The sequence below is a fragment of the Phyllostomus discolor genome, chromosome 11, assembly GCF_004126475.2.
Source record: "Phyllostomus discolor isolate MPI-MPIP mPhyDis1 chromosome 11, mPhyDis1.pri.v3, whole genome shotgun sequence".
Taxonomy (NCBI): domain Eukaryota; kingdom Metazoa; phylum Chordata; class Mammalia; order Chiroptera; family Phyllostomidae; genus Phyllostomus; species Phyllostomus discolor.
In genome coordinates, this window is record NC_040913.2 from 66,907,149 (window position 1) to 66,927,706 (window position 20,558).

The window sequence follows — 20,558 nt, forward strand, 5'->3', positions numbered from 1 at the left end:
CGACTTTTGCAAGTTCCACACGGACCTTGGCTGACGCGGACTGGCCGCGCTCGCGAGCATAGGGTGGGGGGCCAGACCGCGGCCGGATCGGGGTCGGAGCAGAGCCGGGGCTTGGCGGACACGGTGTGGCGGTTGGCCGGGGCTGGGGCGGCGCTGAAGAGGTCGGGAGTTGCTGAAGGGAGCGGAGGGGAGAGGCCCCACCGCGCGACTCGGGGAGGAGGCGGAGAAGGCGGCCGGACGGGGCGGGGCGCCCACTGCTTCCCGGCCGCAGCCATGGCCGACGAGACCCCCAGGAAGGGCAACTTCTCGGCGCTCGTCGGGCACACCAACGGCCTTACCAAGCCCGCGTCTCTCGCCGCGGCCGCCGTTACCTCCAAGCCAGGGGGCAGTGGCGGCTCCAAGAAACTAGTGATCAAAAATTTCCGAGGTGGGTACCCGGGGCGGCCTAAGGAGCGGGGGGGGGGGGGTGCCTTGTAGGCCGGAGCGGGGGCAAGGGGTGGGGGAGGCCACAGAGTAGTCTTGGGGGCTGCGGAAGCAGTCGGGGGACGGCCCGGGATGGAGTGGGTTTCCAGGTCCCACGGGACTGGAGGCGTTGGGCCGAGTGGCCGTAAGGCGCCAGTAGCGGCGACGTGGTTGGGAGCGGGGTGGGGAGTGTTGTCTGCTTGAACCCCGGCTGTTCGGAAGTTGGCCTCCCGTATTGGCGATCATCGGGCCCGTCCCCGGGGCTCTTGGAGTGTGGTGGGGGTCCCCGGATTCCCCAGGTCCCCTGGGTTATGGTGCTGGCCTTTCTCATGGCCGACTTAAGCTGCGGTGAGGGCTGTGGGATGAGCTTACTGGTAGCAGCTTTTCAATTGGAATAAATTAGGCTAAATGATTCGGTTATCTTACTTCGCACAAGCGAGTAAGACTAAGTGGCAGCTTCTGAAGTTCTTCGTGATGTAATTTTTATTACTTCCTTCACTTTTCACCAGTTTTGTCACTGTTACTATCGCAAAGTAAGCACCTTTATGCAAATATAGACATTATAAGCTTATTCTTCACCTTCCTGCATTGAATAATTTAACTCAATTTTAAATGTGTAGGTTTTTTTTACATATTACACGTTTATACATCTATAAAGTCAACTGAAGTAAAAGGAAGATTTGTATACAGGAGTGGGCAAAAGTAGGTTTAAAGTTGTGGGTATGTGAAACAGTTTTTCTTGTATTACTATTTATTATTGTATTATTTGTATCACAACTGTAAGCCTACTTTTGCCTACCTTGCATTTTCTGTGTATTTATCTTAAGTATTAATATGAAATGCATTTAACAAATACATTATGGTTGCATAGCCTGTAATGTAACAAATTTACAAATGCAGTACGTTGTATGGGAATAATCTAATTTTGGTGTTCCTTATCTGTGTGTCTATTAAAGGACTTTTTTTTTAGGCCTTTGTGTGAAAGATGTATGATTGTTAGCATGGCTTTCGTTCAGCACTGATTCTATCTGGATTTACAGACAGACCTAAATTGCCTGATAACTACACTCAGGACACCTGGCAGAAGCTTCATGAGGCAGTGAAAGCCATACAAAGTAGTACCTCCATCAGATACAACCTGGAAGAGCTCTACCAGGTAAGACACTGTGTATGACAAAAAGTAGAGCTTGCTAGAGACCTCATGGAGATACAAATGCAGAATTTTCGTAGACCAGGAGGACTGCAAGGCATGATTAGGCCAGCCTCCTGCCTTTCACTTACCTGGTTGTTTTTTAGTTGTCTAAAAAACACAGTTATCCAACTTTAGTGAAATGTTTAACAGACATGGATTGTGTTGTCCCCGGTATTGTTTCAGGGCCAATAATGAAGGAAATAATAGAAATTCAATATCTGTGTCCAACAAGAACAGTAGGAGGTTGTTGTGGGATTTTAATTTTATTTTCAGATTTTACCTCCTAGAAAGATATTTAAAGTTATCTCATTACAACAGAAATGTGTTCTTAAGGACCACATGACTTAACATTTTCCAAATAATGTGGTGAATTAATGTTATAGTCCCATTATATAGAAAACTCTTACTACTTTTGTTAATGGTTTTTTTACTGCTTCATTGTGTTTTGTGATTACTTGTTGCAATTAAAACAAGCAAAGAAATTTTGTTACATTATTTACTAGAGAAAGGGGAAGGGGAAGAGAAAGGGAAACATCAATGTGTGGTTGCACAATTCTTGTGCGCCCCCTACTGGAGACCTGGCCCACAACCCAGGCATGTGCCCTGACTGGGAATTGAACTGGCGACCCTTAGGTTGGCAGGCTGGCACTCAATCCACTGAACCACACCAGCCAAGGTGAAATTTTGTTACATTTAATTTAAAGTAACGATGTTCCATTTCTAACATAAGAAAAAATGGTCAGAAGTACATTTTACTATTTGGATAATCTGTTTACAAATGGGTTGGTTTTTCTACTATCTTGATTTTAAAGAATAACATTTGTTAACTAGTCTAATATTACCCACATTGTAGGTAGTTATATGATATCACAATTTCTATTAAAAGATAAGGATTTTTAAAAAATTTTTACATAAGTGATTACATTATAAAATTGTGGAAATCACAAAAAAGAAAAGTAAAACTACCTATGTACCCACCCCCCCAAAGACTACTCTTGACAGTTTGCTGGACATGTCCCTTCTTTGTCTTAAGTTTGTGTGAGTTTATTATATGTTTTAGTCAACTTTATTAAGGTACAGTTTTATATATTATACTTCAATTAAGTTTTAACAAATGTATACAGTTGTTTAAGTACCACCACAATCATGCTGTAGACTATTTTCATCACTCCCCGAAAGTGTCCGGAGACCCCTTTTCGTTCAGTCCTCTTCCCTGACTCCCAGTCCTTGGTGATCACCGATTTGCTTTCTATAGTATATTTTCCTTATTTCTAGGATCTCATCCAAATGGAAACATGAATTTTGCAATTTTTATACCTGACTTCTTTCACTTAAGAACAGAGCTTGTGAGATTCATGCACACTGTGTGGCAGTAATTTGTTTCTTTGATGCTGTGCAGTATCGGTACCACAATTGATTACCCTCTTATCAGCTAATGGTTATTTGGGTTTCCGGTTTTGGGTTGTTATGAATAAAGTTGCTGTGAACATTAACAAAGAAGTTGTTGTATGGACATATATTGTCATTCCTTTTGGGTAAATATCTAGAAGTAGGTTCTCAGAGTTATATAGAAAGTATATTTTTAACTTTACATGACATTTCCCATTTTCCAAAGTGGCTACACCATTTTGCACATCTACCAGCAGTGTATGAGAGTTCAGCTTGGTCCACTTTCTTGCCAACATTTGGTATTGTCCGTTTTTTCAATTTTAGCTATTCTAGTGGGTATGTAGTAGAATTTCATTGTGGTTTAATTTTATATTTCCCTAATGATACTAAACATATTTTTAGGTGCCCATTCCTATTACATACACCTTCTTTAATGAACTGTGGGTTCAAATCTTTTGCTCACATTTTTACAGGGTTTATTTTGTATGAGTTAATTATGTATTCTGGGTACACATCCTATAGCAGATATTTGCCTTGCAAATAGTATTTTCTCCCAGTCTGCATCTTGTCTTTTTTTTTTTGTAGAATTCTGTAATACATCATCTGTAGATTGTACTGTGTGTTTACCACTCAAAGTCAAATCTTCTGTCCCTTTTTACCCTTTACGGTCTCTCCCACAGCTTGTCTTTTGAATCAGACTATAAGACACACTTTTTTTACCACATTTTTTGCTTCAAAAATTTTCCACTATTTCCCCCCCTTGAAAACCTAGGTGTTTCTGGGTTCCGCACCATAAGATGGACCTAGGTTTTAGAGGAGGAAAATGGGGCAGGGGGGGAGATTTGAAGCAAAAAAATGTGGTGAAAAAAAGTGTGTCTTATAGTCTGAAAAATGCAGTATGTCTTTCAGAGAGCAAAAGTTTTAAGTTTTTACGAAGCCTGTGTATGGTTTTGTTTTTTGGGGGGTTATGCTTTTCATATCTGATGAATTCTTTGCCTAGTCTCAGATCATAAAGATTTACTCTTGTATTTCCCTCTAGACATTTTAGGGTTTTAGGTTTTACATTTAGGTCTGTACTCTCTTTTGGTAAATTTTGTATATGTTGTGAAGTATAATTCTCAGTTCAGTGTCTTCCCTGAAGATGTGCAGTTGCTCCCATGCCATTTGTTCAAGAGTCCGTCCTTTCCTCTGTCGAACTGCCTTTGCTCCTTTGTCAGAAATCACTGTCGAGTGTGTGTGGGCGTGGTGAGCCTTGAAAGCCCGGAGCTTTGGTCCTCCAACTTCATTTTTCTTCAGAGTTGTTTTGGCTACTATAGGTCTTCTGTATTTCCATATGAAGTTTAGAATCCATTTGTCAATTTCTACAAAAAAGCCTACTAGAATTTTGATTGGAATTATGTCAATTTGTAGGTAAGTGTGGGGAGAATTATTCTGATGTCTTGACAGCACAGAGACTGCCAGTCGATCACAAGGAACAGCTCTGTGTTTAGGCCTCAGCCATGTTTTCCAGTCTCAGTGTACAGGTCTTAATATCTTTTGTGAAAATTACCCCTAAGCATTTATATATTTGATGTATTATAAATGGTAGGTTGATTTCGGTTTCTGGTTCTTGCTAGTGTGTAGAAATACAAGTGATTTTTATATATTGATCTTGTGTACTGCCACCTTGCTAACCTCATTTATTTCTAGTAGCTTTTTGTAGATTCCATCCAGTTTTTTACAAACAGTCATGTCTTCTGTGAACATAGTTTTACTTCTTCCTAATTTGTCTGCCTTTTATTGCCTTTTCTTGCCTAACTTCACCATTCAGAACCTCCAGTATGGTTAAAAGAATTGGAAAAGGCAGACATGTCTATCTTGTTCCTGATCTTAGGGTGAAAGTGTTCGGTTTTTCATTACTGAGTATGTTAGCTGTGAGTCTTTCCAAAAACAGCCATTATTAGGTTGAAGAAGTTCCTTTGTATTCCTAGTTTGCTGTGGGTTTTTATCAGAAATACATGTTGGATATTGACAAATCCTGTGACTATTGAGGTGATCATAAAATTTTTATTTTTTAGTTTATTACATTGATTTTTTGAATGTTAAACCAGTCTTGTGTTCCTGGTCTTATTGATCATGAGGTATTATCTTTTTCATATATTGTTGGATTCAGTTTACTAACGTTTTATCGATTTTTGCATCTGTGATAACAAAGGATACTGGTGTGTTGTTTTCTATTCTTATAATGCCCTTGTCTGGCTTTGGTTATCAGTAATGCTGCCCTCATAAATGAGTTGGAAATAGTTCCTCCTTTCCATTTTCTGGAAGAATTTTATAGAATTGGTATTATTTCTTCCTTAAATGTTTGAGAGAATTCCCCAGTGAAGCCACCTTGACCTTTTTTATGGAAAGATTTTTAAACTACAGATTTCTTTAGGAGATATAGAGCTTTTTATAGAACTTTTTTGGTTATCCATTTCTTCAAGTTCACTTAGCTTCTGCAATGTCTAATCTGCCATTAATACCATCTGCATAATTTTTTTTAAGATTTTATTTATTTATTTTTAGAGAGGGAGAAAGAGAGAGAAACATCAATGTGTGGTTGCTGGGGGCCGTGGCCCACAACCGAGGCATGTGCCCTGACTGGGAATCGAACCTGCGATGCTTTGGTTCGCAGCTCACGTTCAATCCACTGAGCTACACCAGCCAGGGCCCATCTGCATAATTTTTATCTCAAGAGTGGTTGTCTTCTATAGGTGTTCAGCCTGAATCTTTATTGTGTCTTCTCCGTCGCTTCTTTAAACAAATGGAGTGCAGTTACAGTAGCCGTTTTGTACTCCTTGCCTGCCAGTTCTGTCACCTCTGTCACTTCTGGTTGCTTTTGACGGACTGATTTTTCTCCCCATTAAGAGTTGTAGTTTCCTTCTTTGCATGTCGGATAATCTTTGATTGGCTATCAGACATTCTTGGATTTTGACTTATGTGGTATTTCATATCCTATAAATATTCTCGAGCTTTGTTATAGACATAGTTATTTGGAAACAGTTTGATCTTTTAAAGTGTTGCTTTTAAGATTTGTTAGGCAAAACTAGAGCAGTATTTTTCAAGGGCTAATTGCCCTTGCTACGGAGGCAAAACCTTCCTGAATATACCCAGTGTCCTGTGGTTTTCTACTCTGGCTGGTGGGAAGGCACTATTTGAGACCCTGTGTGAACACCAGACACTGTTGTCTAAACGTTTTTGGTGGTTCTTTCCCCAGCCTGGGTAGTTTTCTCGAACATTTGTCCTGGTCAGTGCTCTGCTGAATACTCTGGGGGGATCCTTGAGATCTCCTTGCACATCTCCAAGGATAATAATTAGTCCAGTTTTTTGTTTGTTTGCTTGCTTGCTTCATCTTTACCCAAAGTATAACATCTACCAGTGCCTAAACTTTCATAGGTTTTTAATTTAATAAAATATTGTATCTTAGAGCTAGGGCTTATTATTTCTCCTTTCCTGGAGATTTGATCATCTGATATATCTTGCCCATTATCCTTCCTAGTAGATTGACTTTTCCATGTCTTTTACCCAGCGATATATTTCATAATGATCACCATAAATGTTACCATAAATACTATCTTCCAGATGCCCTGGGTGTTTTTAGGTAGTGTCCGGAGACTCCAAGGGCTGGGGATGCTTACCCCAAAGTAGCTTCACACATTCCAGGGAAGATCTCAGGAGGGCCATGTGGGGATCACTCGATCAGCTTATGGAGGAACTTATGCATGCAGGCCGGCTCCTGGTTATTCAGAGAGAAGTACTAGGGGGTCAGAGTCCATTTCTACAGAGTGAGCTGCTTAGGCCTTATGGAAGCAAGTGGGATAGAAATACTGACCACTGCCTTATCCTTGTGAGATTATTGACCACTGCCTCACCCTGACCTCTGAGAGTGCATTTGCCCTGGTGTTTCACATAAAGTCTCAAGTTTTTACTGAGGTGGTGTGCTATATACTTTGTCAAAGACTCTTATGTGACATTTCTCACCAAAGTTTGAATTTTTTTAAAGGCGGTTTTGGGGATAATTTGATGGATAACCTCTTTCATTTTGATGTTGATTGGTTTCCTCAGAGCCGGGGTCTACTGTCTGTCTGTCAGGACCCCCTCTACCTGTCAGGGCATTCTCTACCTACACAGACACTTCAGAAGGCCTGCCTAGAAGGAGAAATCAGTTACAGCATGTCTGCGGTAGCTTGCCTGTTTTGTTATTTGCTCTTGTCTGGTAAAAAAGGAGGTTCAAAGTATGGTGATTAAAAAGTCTTTTATTTTATTTATCTTTTAATGCTCACCCAAGGATGTATTTATTGATTTTAGAGAGACAGGAATGGGGGAGGGGAGAGAAACATCCGTCAGTTGCCTCCTGTTTGAGCCCCAACTGGGGATCAAACCTGCAGTCTTTTGGTGCATGGGACAGTGCTCCAACCAACTGAGCCACCTGGCCAGAGCAATGATTAAAAAGACTTAAATGTGTCCTGGCTGGTGTGGCTCAGTGCATTGAGCACCGGCTTGTAGACCAAAGGGTCGCCAGTTCGATTCCTAGTCAGGGCACATGCCTGGGTTGCAGGTGGGGGATGTATGAGAAGCAACCACACATCAATGTTTCTCTCCGTCTCTTTCTCCCTCCCTTCCCCTCTGTCTAAAAATAAATAAAATCTTTTTTTACAAGTCTTAAATGCATACGACACCCATAGTCATTTTCCTCCTATAATGGAAGGAGGAGAATATTTTGAATACATAGACCTTGTCTGTCTGTTTTTAAAGACCTGATTTTAAATTTGTAATCAACACTTATGTGTCTTTTGTCTATATATTTTAGTTCTACTTGTCAGCTTAATGAGACAACAGAAAACTTAAGATTACGTTTTTAAGAAGTGTTTCAGAGGAAGGCTAATTATTGATTTCAAACTAGTTTTGATGCACAAGAACCTATCACAGAGAACTGGCATTTCTGAGAAAAGCCATTCTATTTATCATGAGTCACAGTAATGTTTCTATGAAATCCTTCTACCTGGTGATGATTTAGTGAAGGAGAATAAAGTAGAGTTAGGTATTGAATTTATTAATAAGATTGCTAAAACTGATTAGAAAAAGGTGAAAAAGCCCAGAAAATGCTTGACAAATGGATACTTTATTTGATGGACAATTTGAGAAAGTAATAGGTTGAGAATGAATCTGATACATAAGTTACTCAGAAATAAAGAGGAAAATACTCTGACTTAAAAATGTCAGGCCTAATAGAAAGGATTTCATAATTCAACAACTTTCATCACTCTATAAAATCATTCACTTGTATTAGGTACTTTACTTTTAACATTTAGAACTGAGAATGTGTTGTGCTCTCAGTATTGGTAAATACGGCCAGTAGCCTCACTGGTTCTCCTCAGAGCCCTCGTCGCAGGAAACGTCCCTCTCACAGTTTATCCTCTCGCTCAGATTTGAGTCTTCATTTCGTTTTTACATTGTTTACTCATTTCTTTGCAGCAGGAACCTGATGGAGTAGAACCCTTTAACGCCTCCTTGCGAGGTCAGTTGGTCACTATTTAGATAAGCCTGCTTTTGAGTTGGGTCCATCCTCTCTACTGTTTTTGCTTAACCAGAACCATTGCTGTGGAGAGAAATCATTCAGTTCTCAACTGCTGGTGCCCCTAAGAAGAACACCGTGTTGCCTTTTCACTGTGAAGCGGGGGTTTTCCTTGTGCCCCAGCCAGTGTATCTTTCTCGATGATAGTCAGCCAGCAGTGTGGTTTTCCTAGGGGCACATGTTGTTTTTCTCTTTTTCCCTTCCTCGACATAACTAACTCGTAGTACTTGCCTGCATTTTCCCTTGATGATTTCTTACTCTTTATATGTTTCACTCCTTTTTCTCTGGTCTCAGCTTTATAGCCCTAAAAATCTTTGCATAGAACAGTCTTCCAGAATTGGTACACCCTAATTTTATAAATGTTCCATGATTCTTTTTACCCCAGTGCTTACTTTCAATTTTTGTTTTGGCGTTGCCTTTGTGGGGAAGCATTTTGTTTCCGCAGTGATGAGTACACGTGGCGACTGGGGTTTGACAGGACAAGTAGGCAAGCAGTTGATATTGATGGGCCTGTCTCTGCTTCAATACATTTGTCTGTCCTAACACATTCCGCCTCCTGAAGAACTCGGGTGTGGCAGCCTGACAGGCCTACTGATTACAGAGCAGCCATGGTGGGAAAATTCAGACAAGCACAGTTTTTCCACTTGGCTAAGTTGACACAACAAAAACATCTTTATCCTAATACTACAAGTACAACCCAAGTGCTCTCCTTCCCTACCTTCAGTTGTTGGATTAAATTCTTTTTCTCTGCTATAACTCTTAAAAATGTGAACAGCAACAACACCCCATAAGAAGCACACAGTGCAGGTCAGAGTCAGTGTTCTATACACCTAGAGAAAGCATTTCTAAATCTTAAAATATGACTAAATCTTCAAAACTCATGTTTGGAAGGGGGACTCCTGTGTTGTGCTGCTCCTGGAACAGCACAGAAGAGTCAGCCAGGATCCCTGCCAGTGTGGGTGGAGCGCAGGGCCGCCCTCTGTCTTCTAAGGTAATGAGGTGCCTGCAACATGAGGACGCCAGCGGTGACTCAGCAAAAGGCTTGGAGAAATGATGGCACCCGCAGCAGACTTGGGTCAGCTCAGGGTTTGGCTAGTTGTTTTAAGAGGTCCTCAAAGTCTGAATTTTAAAAGCAAAATAAATCTCAATTGCTTCACATTAAATAGTTTGTGCCAAATAAGACACATATGAGAAAGAGTTGGTTATAAAGTTCAACAGTGACAATGTGTCACAACTGGGAAAAGATTGTTTGGAGGACACTGATTCCTGACTCAGGAATTGGAGCATTCAGAAAATGGTTCTAGTAAGATGTTGTTCTGTGAAGGACGTGTACTACTAAGCTTATACTGATTTTTACCAAAGCAAGTACATTTTCTTCACGTATAATACTAAAAAATTACTTTGTAATAATTATGTTTGTGGAATTCTCTAATGATTAACTACTTTAACAACAGCATTTGTCATGAGGTTAACCTGGGTTGGTTGGTTGGTTTTGGGTGTTACATCTAGTGATTGAGGGTTAAATCCAAACAAGGGAGAAATTAATTTTTATATACAGAGGTAATATATCTCTTAAGTCTATCCTTTTAATATCATAAGTAAAATGTGTTTATGAGGTTTATAAAATTATAAAAGGCTTACATTAGTGCTGGCAAATTAATATACTTGGAAAAAGACTTAGAATATATTTAACTATAAACTTTTAACCAAAATTCACAGTATTTATGTAAGATTCAAGGAAGACTGTAGTTGCAAGCAGGTAGAGATTTATGCATAAAGAACTTAATGACTTTTCCAAGTTGATATAGCTAGAGGCTGAGATATTCTTGTTCTGATCGTCTTTCCTTTGGATCACACAACTTCTTCCAATGTATGTCTCCTCTCTACCCCACTATACACACTGCAGTGATTAAAGATAGCACAGTTGCTTACCTTTTAAAAATTTTCATTCTGGAACATAAAGCTCTCTTTAATTAAAGTATACTCGACATACAATGTTACATTAGTTTCAGGTGTACCACACAGTGATTTGACATCTGCTGCTGTACAAAGTTATTGTGATACTACTCTGTATTCCCTGTGCTGTACTCTACATCTCTGTGATGTAAGTTTACCTCTTAACCCCCTTCAACTTTGCTCATCTCCCGCTGCCCAACCCTCTAGCAATTATCATTTTGTTTTCCGTATTAATGAGTCTGCTTTGTTTCTTCATTTGTTTAGTTTTTTTTGGATTCCACATACAAGTGAAATGATACAATATTTGTCTTTCTCTGACTTATTTCGCCTAGCTTAATATCCTCTAAATCTGTCCATGTTGTTGCAAATGGCAAGGTTTTGTTATTTTTGTGGCTGAGTATTATTCCTTTGTGTGCATGTCTGTCTATCTCACTTCTTTATCCGTTCTTCTATCAGTAGACACCTAGGCTGCTTCCATATCATGGCGATTGTAAATAATGCTGCATTGAACATAGGGGTGCAAATATATTTTCAAATTAGTGTTTTGTTCTCTTCAGATAAGCGCCCGGAAGTGGAATTGCTAGGTCCTACTTTGTCTTCTCTTATAGCCTTTGTTTCAAAATCTGTTTTGTCTGTTATAAAACAGTTTTTTCAGTTTTGCTATTTCAGGCTTTCTCCCCTCCCACCACACCCATTTCCATTTGTATTACATATCATTTTCCATCCCTTTACTTCTAGTCTGTGTGTGTCTTTCAATCTGACGTGAGTCTCATGAAGGCAGCATAAGTAAGGGTCTTGTTTTTTGATCCATTTATCTGTCCTGTGCCTTTTGAATGGAGCATTTAGTCCATTTACATTTAAAGTAATTATTGATACTTTACTATTATAATAGTACTAAGTCTGTACTATTGCCATTTCAAGTGTTTTCACACTAGCTTTTAAGTGGTTGGTCCACTATCTTTACTATATATTTCCCTGTAATAATGAGATTATTTTTCTTATTTCTAGTTTTGACCTTTTCTTTTCCACTTGAAAGGTTTCCTTTTAACATTTCTTGTAATGCTTGTTTAGTGGTGATGAACTCCTGTAGCTTCCGGTTGTCTGGAAGACTCTATCTCCTTCCATTCTAACCTTGCCATGCAGAGTATTCTTGGTTGTAAGTTTTTCCCATTGTTATGTTGGATATATTGTGTCACTCCTTTCTGGCCTGCAGAAGTTTCTGTTGAAAGACTAGCTTTCAGTCTTGTAGGCAATCCCTTGTATGTAACTAGTTGTTTTTCTTTTGCTACTTTTATGATTCTCTATCTTTAACTTGTAACATTTTAATTAAGATGTGTCTTGTTGTGGGTCTCTGGGTTCATTTTGTTTGGGACTCTGTGTTTGCATGGATTTGGATTTTTGTTTCCTTTGCCAAGTTTGGGAAGTTTCCAGCCATTATTTCTTCAAATAGGTTTTCTGGCCCTTTCTCTCTCCCTCTTTTCCTTCTGATGCAAACATTAGTATGCTAATTTTATACATTAGTATGCTGATGCCACGGTCCCTTATACTATTCTCATTCTTTTTATCCTTTTAAATTTTTTCTTTTTGATCTTCCCTTTGTGTGGGTGATTTCCACTCTGCTGCCTTCCTGACTACTGACCTATTTTTTATTTACTCTAGTAAATTTTTTTTTATTTCTGTTGTTATGTTCTTCAGTTCTGTTAGGTTCTTTTTTACAATTTTTATCTCTTTGTTGAGGTTGTCACCAAGTTTATCTACTTACCTGCAGATGAGCATTTTTATGACTCTCACTTTGAACTCTTTAATCTAGTAGACAGCTTGCCTGTTTTGTTTAGTTCTTTTTCTAGGGTTTTGTCTTGGTTTTTTGTTTTGTTTTTTGTTTTTTTGGAACATAATCTTTTGTCTCCTCATTTTGCCTGTTTGTTTCTATGTATTAGGTAGATCAGCTATGTCCACTGGTTTTGAAAAGGGGGGACTATTTAGAAGGTGTCCTGTGTGGGGCTCAGTGGTTGAGTCCCCCCTTGTCACCAGAGCCTTGTGCTCCAGAGATGTTCCCTGTGTGGACTATGTGGCCCACCCTGCTGAGGCCATTTTTGATACTCTCCATTAACCTTGCTAACACTGTTCTCCCACCCGGGAGTTTCCCCAAGGACCTACCCAGGCTGGCGCACCTCCAAAGTGGCTTCTGCCCTGCTGAGGGTGGGCCACAACTGCCCGGGACACTAGCAGGCGAGGCTGGTCCCCAGCCCAGCTGGCAGTGAGGCCTGGCTGCAACTGTTGTAGGAGCTGGGTGTGCAGGGCAGTCCTTCAGTGTGGCTAGCTGCAAGCACCGGCGTCAGCTGTTGCAGGCACACTGCCGTGTGGTGCCGACTGAGGCTTCCCACAAGGTATGACAGGGCAGAAGCCACTTTGGAGGTGCGCCAGCCTGGGTAGGTCCTTGGGGAAACTCCCGGGTGGGAGAACAGTGTTAGCAAGGTTAATGGAGAGTATCAAAAATGGCATCTGCCAGTGTCAGACCAGCCAGGTGGAAGGAGAGTAGAGAAAGAGGGAGGAAAAAAATGACACCCACCAGCACTTCTGACCCTGGCAGAAGTTCCAACAGATCCCTCCAGAACATGTCCTAAAATTAGGCAATGTTTCACCTTCATAATGACCCATGTGCTTTTCAAACTGCTGCCTCTGCGCTGGGACTTAAGAAGAGCGCAGCCTTGGTTTCCTACAGCCCTTTGGCTCTGCCAGGTGTAGGCCCCACTGGTTTTCAAAGCCACATGTTATGGGGGCTCCTTTTCCTGGTGTTGTTCCCTCAGGCTGCTGCGTGAATCCCTGTGTCTTTAGAGGGGAGCTCTACAGTTGTAATATCCTTCCCACTTGCAGGTCACTGTGGGTAGGAAGGGCCCTGGCTAGACTAAGCCTGCCCTTCCTGCCTGTCTCATTGTGGCATTTTCTTTATATCTGTAGTTGTCGAAAAATCTGTTGTGTTAGTCTTCAGGTCATTCTCAGATACCTGTTCTATCTGTAGTTGTAGTTTTGGTGTCAGTTGGAGGAGGTAAGCTCCAGATCTTCCTACCCCACCACCTTGAACCCAAAGTCAGGAGCCTTTCTCTAGAATGCTGACTTAGCTTGTCCATGAAATGTCATTGCTTGCGGTTGGTGCATTGTCTCCAAAACAGACACGTCTCTGGATCTCTGTCTCTTAAAACAGGTTAGATCTAGGCTAACCAGGCAAGGAAATTCGTGGAAAAATTTGGGCTCTCTTCCTGCAAAGTGCTTCTGTAGGAATGCTTTACTAGTGGCAATATGCCATAAACCAGCTTTAACCAGAGGGTGGTTATCCTAGAGTTTTTAAGAGACAAAATGATAGTAGATCTTTGACTAAAATATAAAGACATGACTACAAAGTAATGGAATTGGACACTGAGAAAAGATTTGAAGGATGTAAAAACAAAATGTAAGTAGAAATCCTTTTTTCCTATAGTAAGAAAATGTAGGAGAAAGGTTGTATTTTCTTGTTATCATACTTACAAGAAACTTGCTAGAATTTATAATTTTTAAATTATTGTCATTATTTCATATTCTCTTGACCCTTGTAAATATGCATGTGTTTTATGTAGCGGTAATTATTATATTTATTTAATTTAGTTAATATATAGCTGTTCTAATATTAAGTATTGTTATTATTAATACCGTATCACTACAATGACTACCTTTAAAATTTTGCATTACCTTCCCCCCCTTAGGAATATATTATTTTTTAAAAGATTTTATTTATGTACTTTTTTAAAGAGAGATAGGGAGGGAGAAGGAGAGGGAGAAAATCAATGTGTAGTTGCCTCTTGCACGGCCCCTACTGGAGACCTGGCCCCCCCGACCCATGCATGTGCCCTGACTGGGAATCGAACCAGCGACTCTTTGGTTCACAGGCCAGTGCTCAATCCACTGAGCCACACCAGCCAGGGCAGGAATATATTATTGAATTAAATTCAGTTTCTATTCTATAACCTCCATTTTTTTTTAAGATTTTATTTATTTATTTATTTATTTTTTAGAGAGGGAAGGGAAGGAGAGGGAGAGTGAGAGAGAGAGAAACATCAATGTGCGGTTGCTGGGGGTCATGGCCTGCAACCCAGGCATGTACCCTGACTGGGAATCGAACCTGCGACACTTTGGTTTGCAGCCCACACTCAATCCACTGAGCTATGCCAGCCAGGGCTAACCTCCATATTTTTTAAATGCTTCAAAACTAGTCAGAAAAACTACATTTCTGTTAGTAGAATTTCATATTTGGGTTGACAGAGATGCTGGTTTTCTGCATGAGACTTGAAATTTTTATTAGAACTGATAAGAATATGCAAACATTTCTTTGATGTGGATGAAACTATTTCAGGAAAAACACTTTGGCCTTAAAAACTTGTTGCCTCATTAATATAAGACAAACTTAGATAAATTGTATGTGTCACCTGCAGAAAAATAGGAAACAATTCAACCTGGCCTTGTGTCACCCAAACATTTTGGACTTGTTTTCCTTCTGCTCTTTATAGACAGAACCATTTCACTAGTCAAAGTGAAAGTAGCTGAAATTCCTGTTGTTTTCCCACCTGTTTGGAAGATGGCCACTCACATTCCTGTGGCCCGCACCTCAGACTAATGGATTAGAACATGTAGAAACAGGGCCGTGGGGATCGAACTTGTTTTAAAGTCCCTGGGTAATTGGTGTGCAGCAAGGTTTAGAGACTATTGCAGTAGAGAAAAAATAGAGTTTTGTAAGATGCTAAAATATAGTACAGGCACACCAACTGAAATCCCAGGAATCACAGGGCTGTCATAGATGTGCCGTTGAATCTGTGTTGATACTACCTATTGTGAAGTACCATTTTTACCAAGCCAGTACTGGGCTCCAGTGTTCTAACAGTAATGGCCTTTTGTAGATATGTAAGTGTGGGGGGCTGCTTCATGCAAATGATTATAACTACGTACAATTACATAAGTGTTCTGTTATAATTATAGCTACATGCACCAATAGGTTTTTTTAAAAGGTCTAATTTGTTATTCATAGTGAATAATTCATTTATTTTTGTTTGTTTTCTTTTAAGGCTGTTGAAAATCTCTGTTCTCATAAAGTTTCCCCAACGCTTTACAAGCAGCTCCGCCAGGTCTGTGAAGATCATGTCCAAGCACAAATTCTTCAATTCAGAGAATATCCTTTTGTTGGCTCATGAAGTTTCTATTCATTACCTAAATATTTTGAAACTGCAGAGTAATAGGATAAAGAACCAATGAGTATCCTTAATATTAAAACAATTGCTTTTAAAATTCCCTTTTATTTACAGAACAAAAACCTTAAATTTGCTTCACATGGCCCAATATAATAGATTTTCTTTAAGTAGAATTTATATCACTTTGCTGATCTGATTAAAGTAAAAGTGTCCTTTCATTGAGTCCGGTTAAGTGTTTAGGAAAAGTTCTGAGAAATGTCTTAAAGTTTGAGTTCTGCTATCCTTTGTTCTTATAAAAACCCACCTGTATTAGTATTCTGTGATCTGTAACAAATTACCACAAACTTGGCTTGTGAACCAAAACCCATTTGCCAGCCCATAGTTGTATAGGTCAAGAGTTAGCTCAGTGGGTTCTCTGCTCAGGATCTCACAAGCTGAAATCAAGGTGTCCGCAGATTCATGCAGGTATTGGCAGAGTTCACACCCTCAGTTACAGAACTGAGCTTCCTCTCAGTGCCCTGAGGCTACTCTTGGTTTCTTTCCATGAGATTCCTTCCCTGACAACATGGTTATTTTCTTCTTCTGAGTTAACAGGAAAATCTGCCTCTCTGGTCTACTAAGACAGCCTTATATGATGTAACCCATTGTATTCACAGCCCCACTCATAGTCAACAGGAAGAAGTTATAGGCAGGGGCATCTTAGAATTTTGCTACTCATTTTGCCATCTGCAACCAGACGACTGCTAGGCAAACTGAGCTAGACACCTTGTAAACAGTGCTTTACAATTGGGCCTCCATCTAGTTCCCCAGGCCCCTCCTGTTACTATAGCCACCCACATGTCGTAGAAAGTGGGTTTATGATTGATGACAGTCTGCTTGTAGCTGTACTTTTCTGAGCCTCTGTTTCTTCATTTGTGAAGTTAGGTAGTTGGAGTGTACTCATTTTGAAGTTTTCTTCTAGCTGAAGGAATTCTTTCTGTCCCATTGAGAAATTGAAACATTTAGAGCTCACTACAGTCTCCCTTGGCAGTTGCAGCAGATCTTCTGCCTGGCATTGAGGCTCTTAATTATAAATGAGGATGAAGTCCAATTCCAGAATGAGATGTCATAGTTTAGGATAATATTTGTAGTTCTCCCCATAAATGGGTCAGTGAGGTCAAGTCTGGTTCTCTTACATTGACACCTGTAAATACACCTCCACAGTATTATCTGGCAAAGCTCTGTCCTGACGATGACCTTTTGGAACCTGGCCAGTGTGTACCATATCTCAGAGGTGTCCTCTGAAGACACGCTCAGTGCATCAGGAATCCTGGGGGGTAGGCCCGGACGTTGGGGTCTGAAAAGTAGCCTGACTCTCAGCTTAGCCTGAAGTCATCGGCAGACTGCCGAGCCTTCTCTCCAAGACCGGAGCTGGTAAGGGCGAGCTGGTGTGAGAATCTCGTCCCAGCTTACTGGAAGACTATGGTTTGATTATCTGATCAAATTATCCCCTGCCAGTTAATCCTGTCCTGTGGGTTACATGAATGTGTTCATTAACTCATTCAATAAGCAACTTACTTCCTGTGTACTCTACTAGAAAAGAGAAAAATGATTACCATACCTGGTATCTACCCTCCGAGAAGTAACAACGCTGTGATAGGTACAGGGGAATTACCGTATGCCCTTGATGGTGTGACAAAGCCATGGTTTTACAAAGTACCATTTGTAGCCCTGGCTGGCGTAGCTCAGTGGATTGAGCGCAGGCTGCGAACCAAAGCGTCGCAGGTTCGATTCCCAGTCAGGGTACATGCCTGGGTTGCAGGCCATGACCCCCAGCAACCGCACATTGATGTTTCTCTCTCTCTATCTCCCTCCTTTCCCTCTCTAAAAATAAATAAATAAAATCTTTAAAAAAAAAGTACCATTTGTTTCATAAAAGAAGAAAGGGGGAAAAAAAAGGCACTGCCAGATTAAATGTGTGCCTTAGTAATGCAAGGCATCCAGAGTTCAGAATGTTAAATTGTTGGAGTCAAGGACAGGAACTGCAATTACGTGAAGCATTTGGGACAAATCTTCCCAAAGGAAGTAACACTTGAATTGCATCTTAAAGGATGAATAGGTTATAGCCAGCTACAGAGTAAATCGACATCAGAAAGCAGAGTGTGAAAGGTTTTTCACCTGGAGCATTGTGGTTTGACTGTGTCCCGGGAGAGTTGATGAAATTTGAGGGTGTAATACTGAGTTGCAATGATCTAAGTTGATTTGCATTTTTATCTACATCTTAAGTCTTTGGACTTAAATCTGTGTGCATCTGAGAGTCCTTACAGGTTATTAAAGCCAGAACCCACGTATTTAGACTGTACTTTGGGAAAGTCATTTTGACAGAATGATGAGATAAATTAGCAATAGGGCAGAGACAGTACACATTTATATTTACCATGTGCTAGGTCCTTGGAAAAATAAACATAAATTAAATGGTATTCTGGCCCTTTAGAGCTTAAACTCCATTGGGATTGACAGAAACATAAAGATACACATTTATGAAACAGTGTGGTAAGAGTTAAAAGCTCCTGGGATGTAAAGAGAACAGCCAACCTGTCTAAGCCACAGTTTGGCAGTGCAGAGGTCACGTGGTGCACTAGGGATTGGGGTGGGTGATGAGTGACATAGTCTGGCCATCAGAATTCATCCTTGTTGGAAGAGGTGTGTGACCTATCCCGGTCTTACAAGTGGCCAAGTGTTAGTGCTATTGCAGATGCCCAGATTCTCACTGGGCTAGGAATATTCTAAGTTAAAGATACTCATGTTTCACTTGCTCTGGGGTATTCCAGTATTTTATATAACTCTAAGATTCAAGGACTACAACCTACTGTATGTTGGTTGCATGCTGCTATTGAAGTCAACATAAGAATTCAGGGGGACTTCAGAAAACCCTTCGTAAGGTAAACATCAGATATACGGGACTCCTGTGGCGTTGCATCATCTACTGTTATTTTCTTAGGTTGCCATATCCTTTCTGTTGATATGTTTGATAAATTCTGCACTTATCTGCCCCTTTCAAAATAAGTTAATTTCTCTTGGTGTGGTATGCCTTTCCCCCAAACAAAGGAGAATCTAAAGCTGTGAATAACTATGGGCAGAAGTCACTTTTTCCTTCCCCTGATTCAGCTTTATAGCTATGCAGATTTGCTTAGTCAGAGAAATGCTATTTAGCATGAGGCATCACTGATCAATCATACACAGAAGTTATAGTTCTTAAAACAGGATGCATAAAGAAACAAAGGTTTTGCTATTAGGGAAATCATGAAGCTGCACCATTTAAGCATGTCTTTTATAATCTGCTGTTGACAGCAGGCTTTGGGCTTCTTTATGAAGACTCTGATTGTACTCACCTGACTGGTGTGCAGTTAGCATGCACTGAGCACTTGGTGGCAGTAGGCTAAGCTTTGAACATTTGCACAGGACTCCAAGTTATAGGTACTGTCTTTCGCCGGAAGGCCCAAGACCACATAGCAAGAGAGTGACCCTGGGTTAGTGCTAGGGTTCAGAGGTGAACATGACATGGTTCCTGCTGCCATGGGCTCTGTAGACAGAGGGAGGAAGTAATTAAATATTGTAAACTGTGAACTTTTATAAGATTTTAGAGGGGAAGGGAGGGAGAAACAGAGGGAGAGAAACATCAGTGTGTGGGTTGTCTCTCGTGCACCCCTCACTGGGGACCTGGCCTGCAACCCAGGCATGTGCCCCGACTGGGAATCAAACGGGCAGCCCTTTGGTTCACAGGCCAGCACTCAGTCCACTGAGCCACACCAGCCAGGGCTGAACTTTGATAATTATGAAAGATAGTTGCTCAGCAGTTGTAACAAGGGGACCTAATTTAGGTGAGGGGTGTTGTGTGGTAAGTGATTGCTACTAGCGTGTGATCTAGGATCGTTGCTATCTCCTGCTCTCCACTGCCACAAGGCAAGGTTGGTGACACTCTCTTTGCTGGGATAAGAAAAGCAGGATAACCTGGTTTAGAAATTTTGGCAAAACAGGACCTGTTTTCTACTCCAGTGTAAGTACTATTTTGTTTTTTGTTTAAATCACTGTAATCACACATATGTGTAGTTTTTTCCATGGTATGTTACGAGCATTTTGTCACTGGAATTTTGTGTTATTTGAAGACTTGCCTAACTCACCACAGTAGACCGTGTAAGTTCTTTTAACTAGGATCGGCTCTTCTCCGAAAAGTTAAAAAGGATAGTTGTCAGAGAACCTCTTAGAAGAACAAACTGTTGACGAGCTGTCAGCGTGCCTGTATGTCTTACATCCTGAGGGTACTCATATGCAGCTTTGTGGCTACTGTTACAGCTTTGGGTATGGAATTGGTTTTAATATTTAGAAGGCTGGATCTCAGTAAATGCCTTACCGTGTGATATTAGCCTACCATTTCACATTTTCCCCCCACAGGAGATGGCTAAAAGTTATTAAAGATGTATATTGGTTTTACCCAGCTCTTTAAATAAAAGTATCTTTTGTTTACTGAACCCTTCACATTGGAGTTATCTATCCTAATGAAACGAAACCCTGTACTGGGTAGAGCTCTGCCTTGCTTAATTGCGGCACCTGAGCCAACCAGTGGTGTCAGTTTGGCTGGTGTGGGTTTAACCCTGTGCAGCCTTGCAGTCTGCAACTGCCTGTGGGGGCCAGCCAGAGTGTCTACCCCAGGCAAGTGTCTCTTGTTCAGCACCGACTGGGTGCCAGAGCTGCTGGGTCACTTCCATGGGGG

The 20,558-nt window shown here is 40.8% G+C and overlaps 1 protein-coding gene across 1 annotated transcript in view; it reads left to right on the forward strand.

The window, feature by feature from the left end:
- Positions 1-248: 248 nt before the first annotated feature.
- Positions 249-20,558, forward strand: part of CUL4A (cullin 4A) — a 66,973-nt gene continuing 46,663 nt past the window's right edge. Inside the window, exons 1-3 of the mRNA XM_028526350.2 lie at positions 249-427; positions 1,503-1,618; positions 15,686-15,789. Of these exons, the coding sequence (XP_028382151.1) occupies positions 274-427; positions 1,503-1,618; positions 15,686-15,789 (374 nt within the window). The 5' untranslated portion in view covers positions 249-273. The remainder of the gene's footprint in view (positions 428-1,502; positions 1,619-15,685; positions 15,790-20,558) is intronic.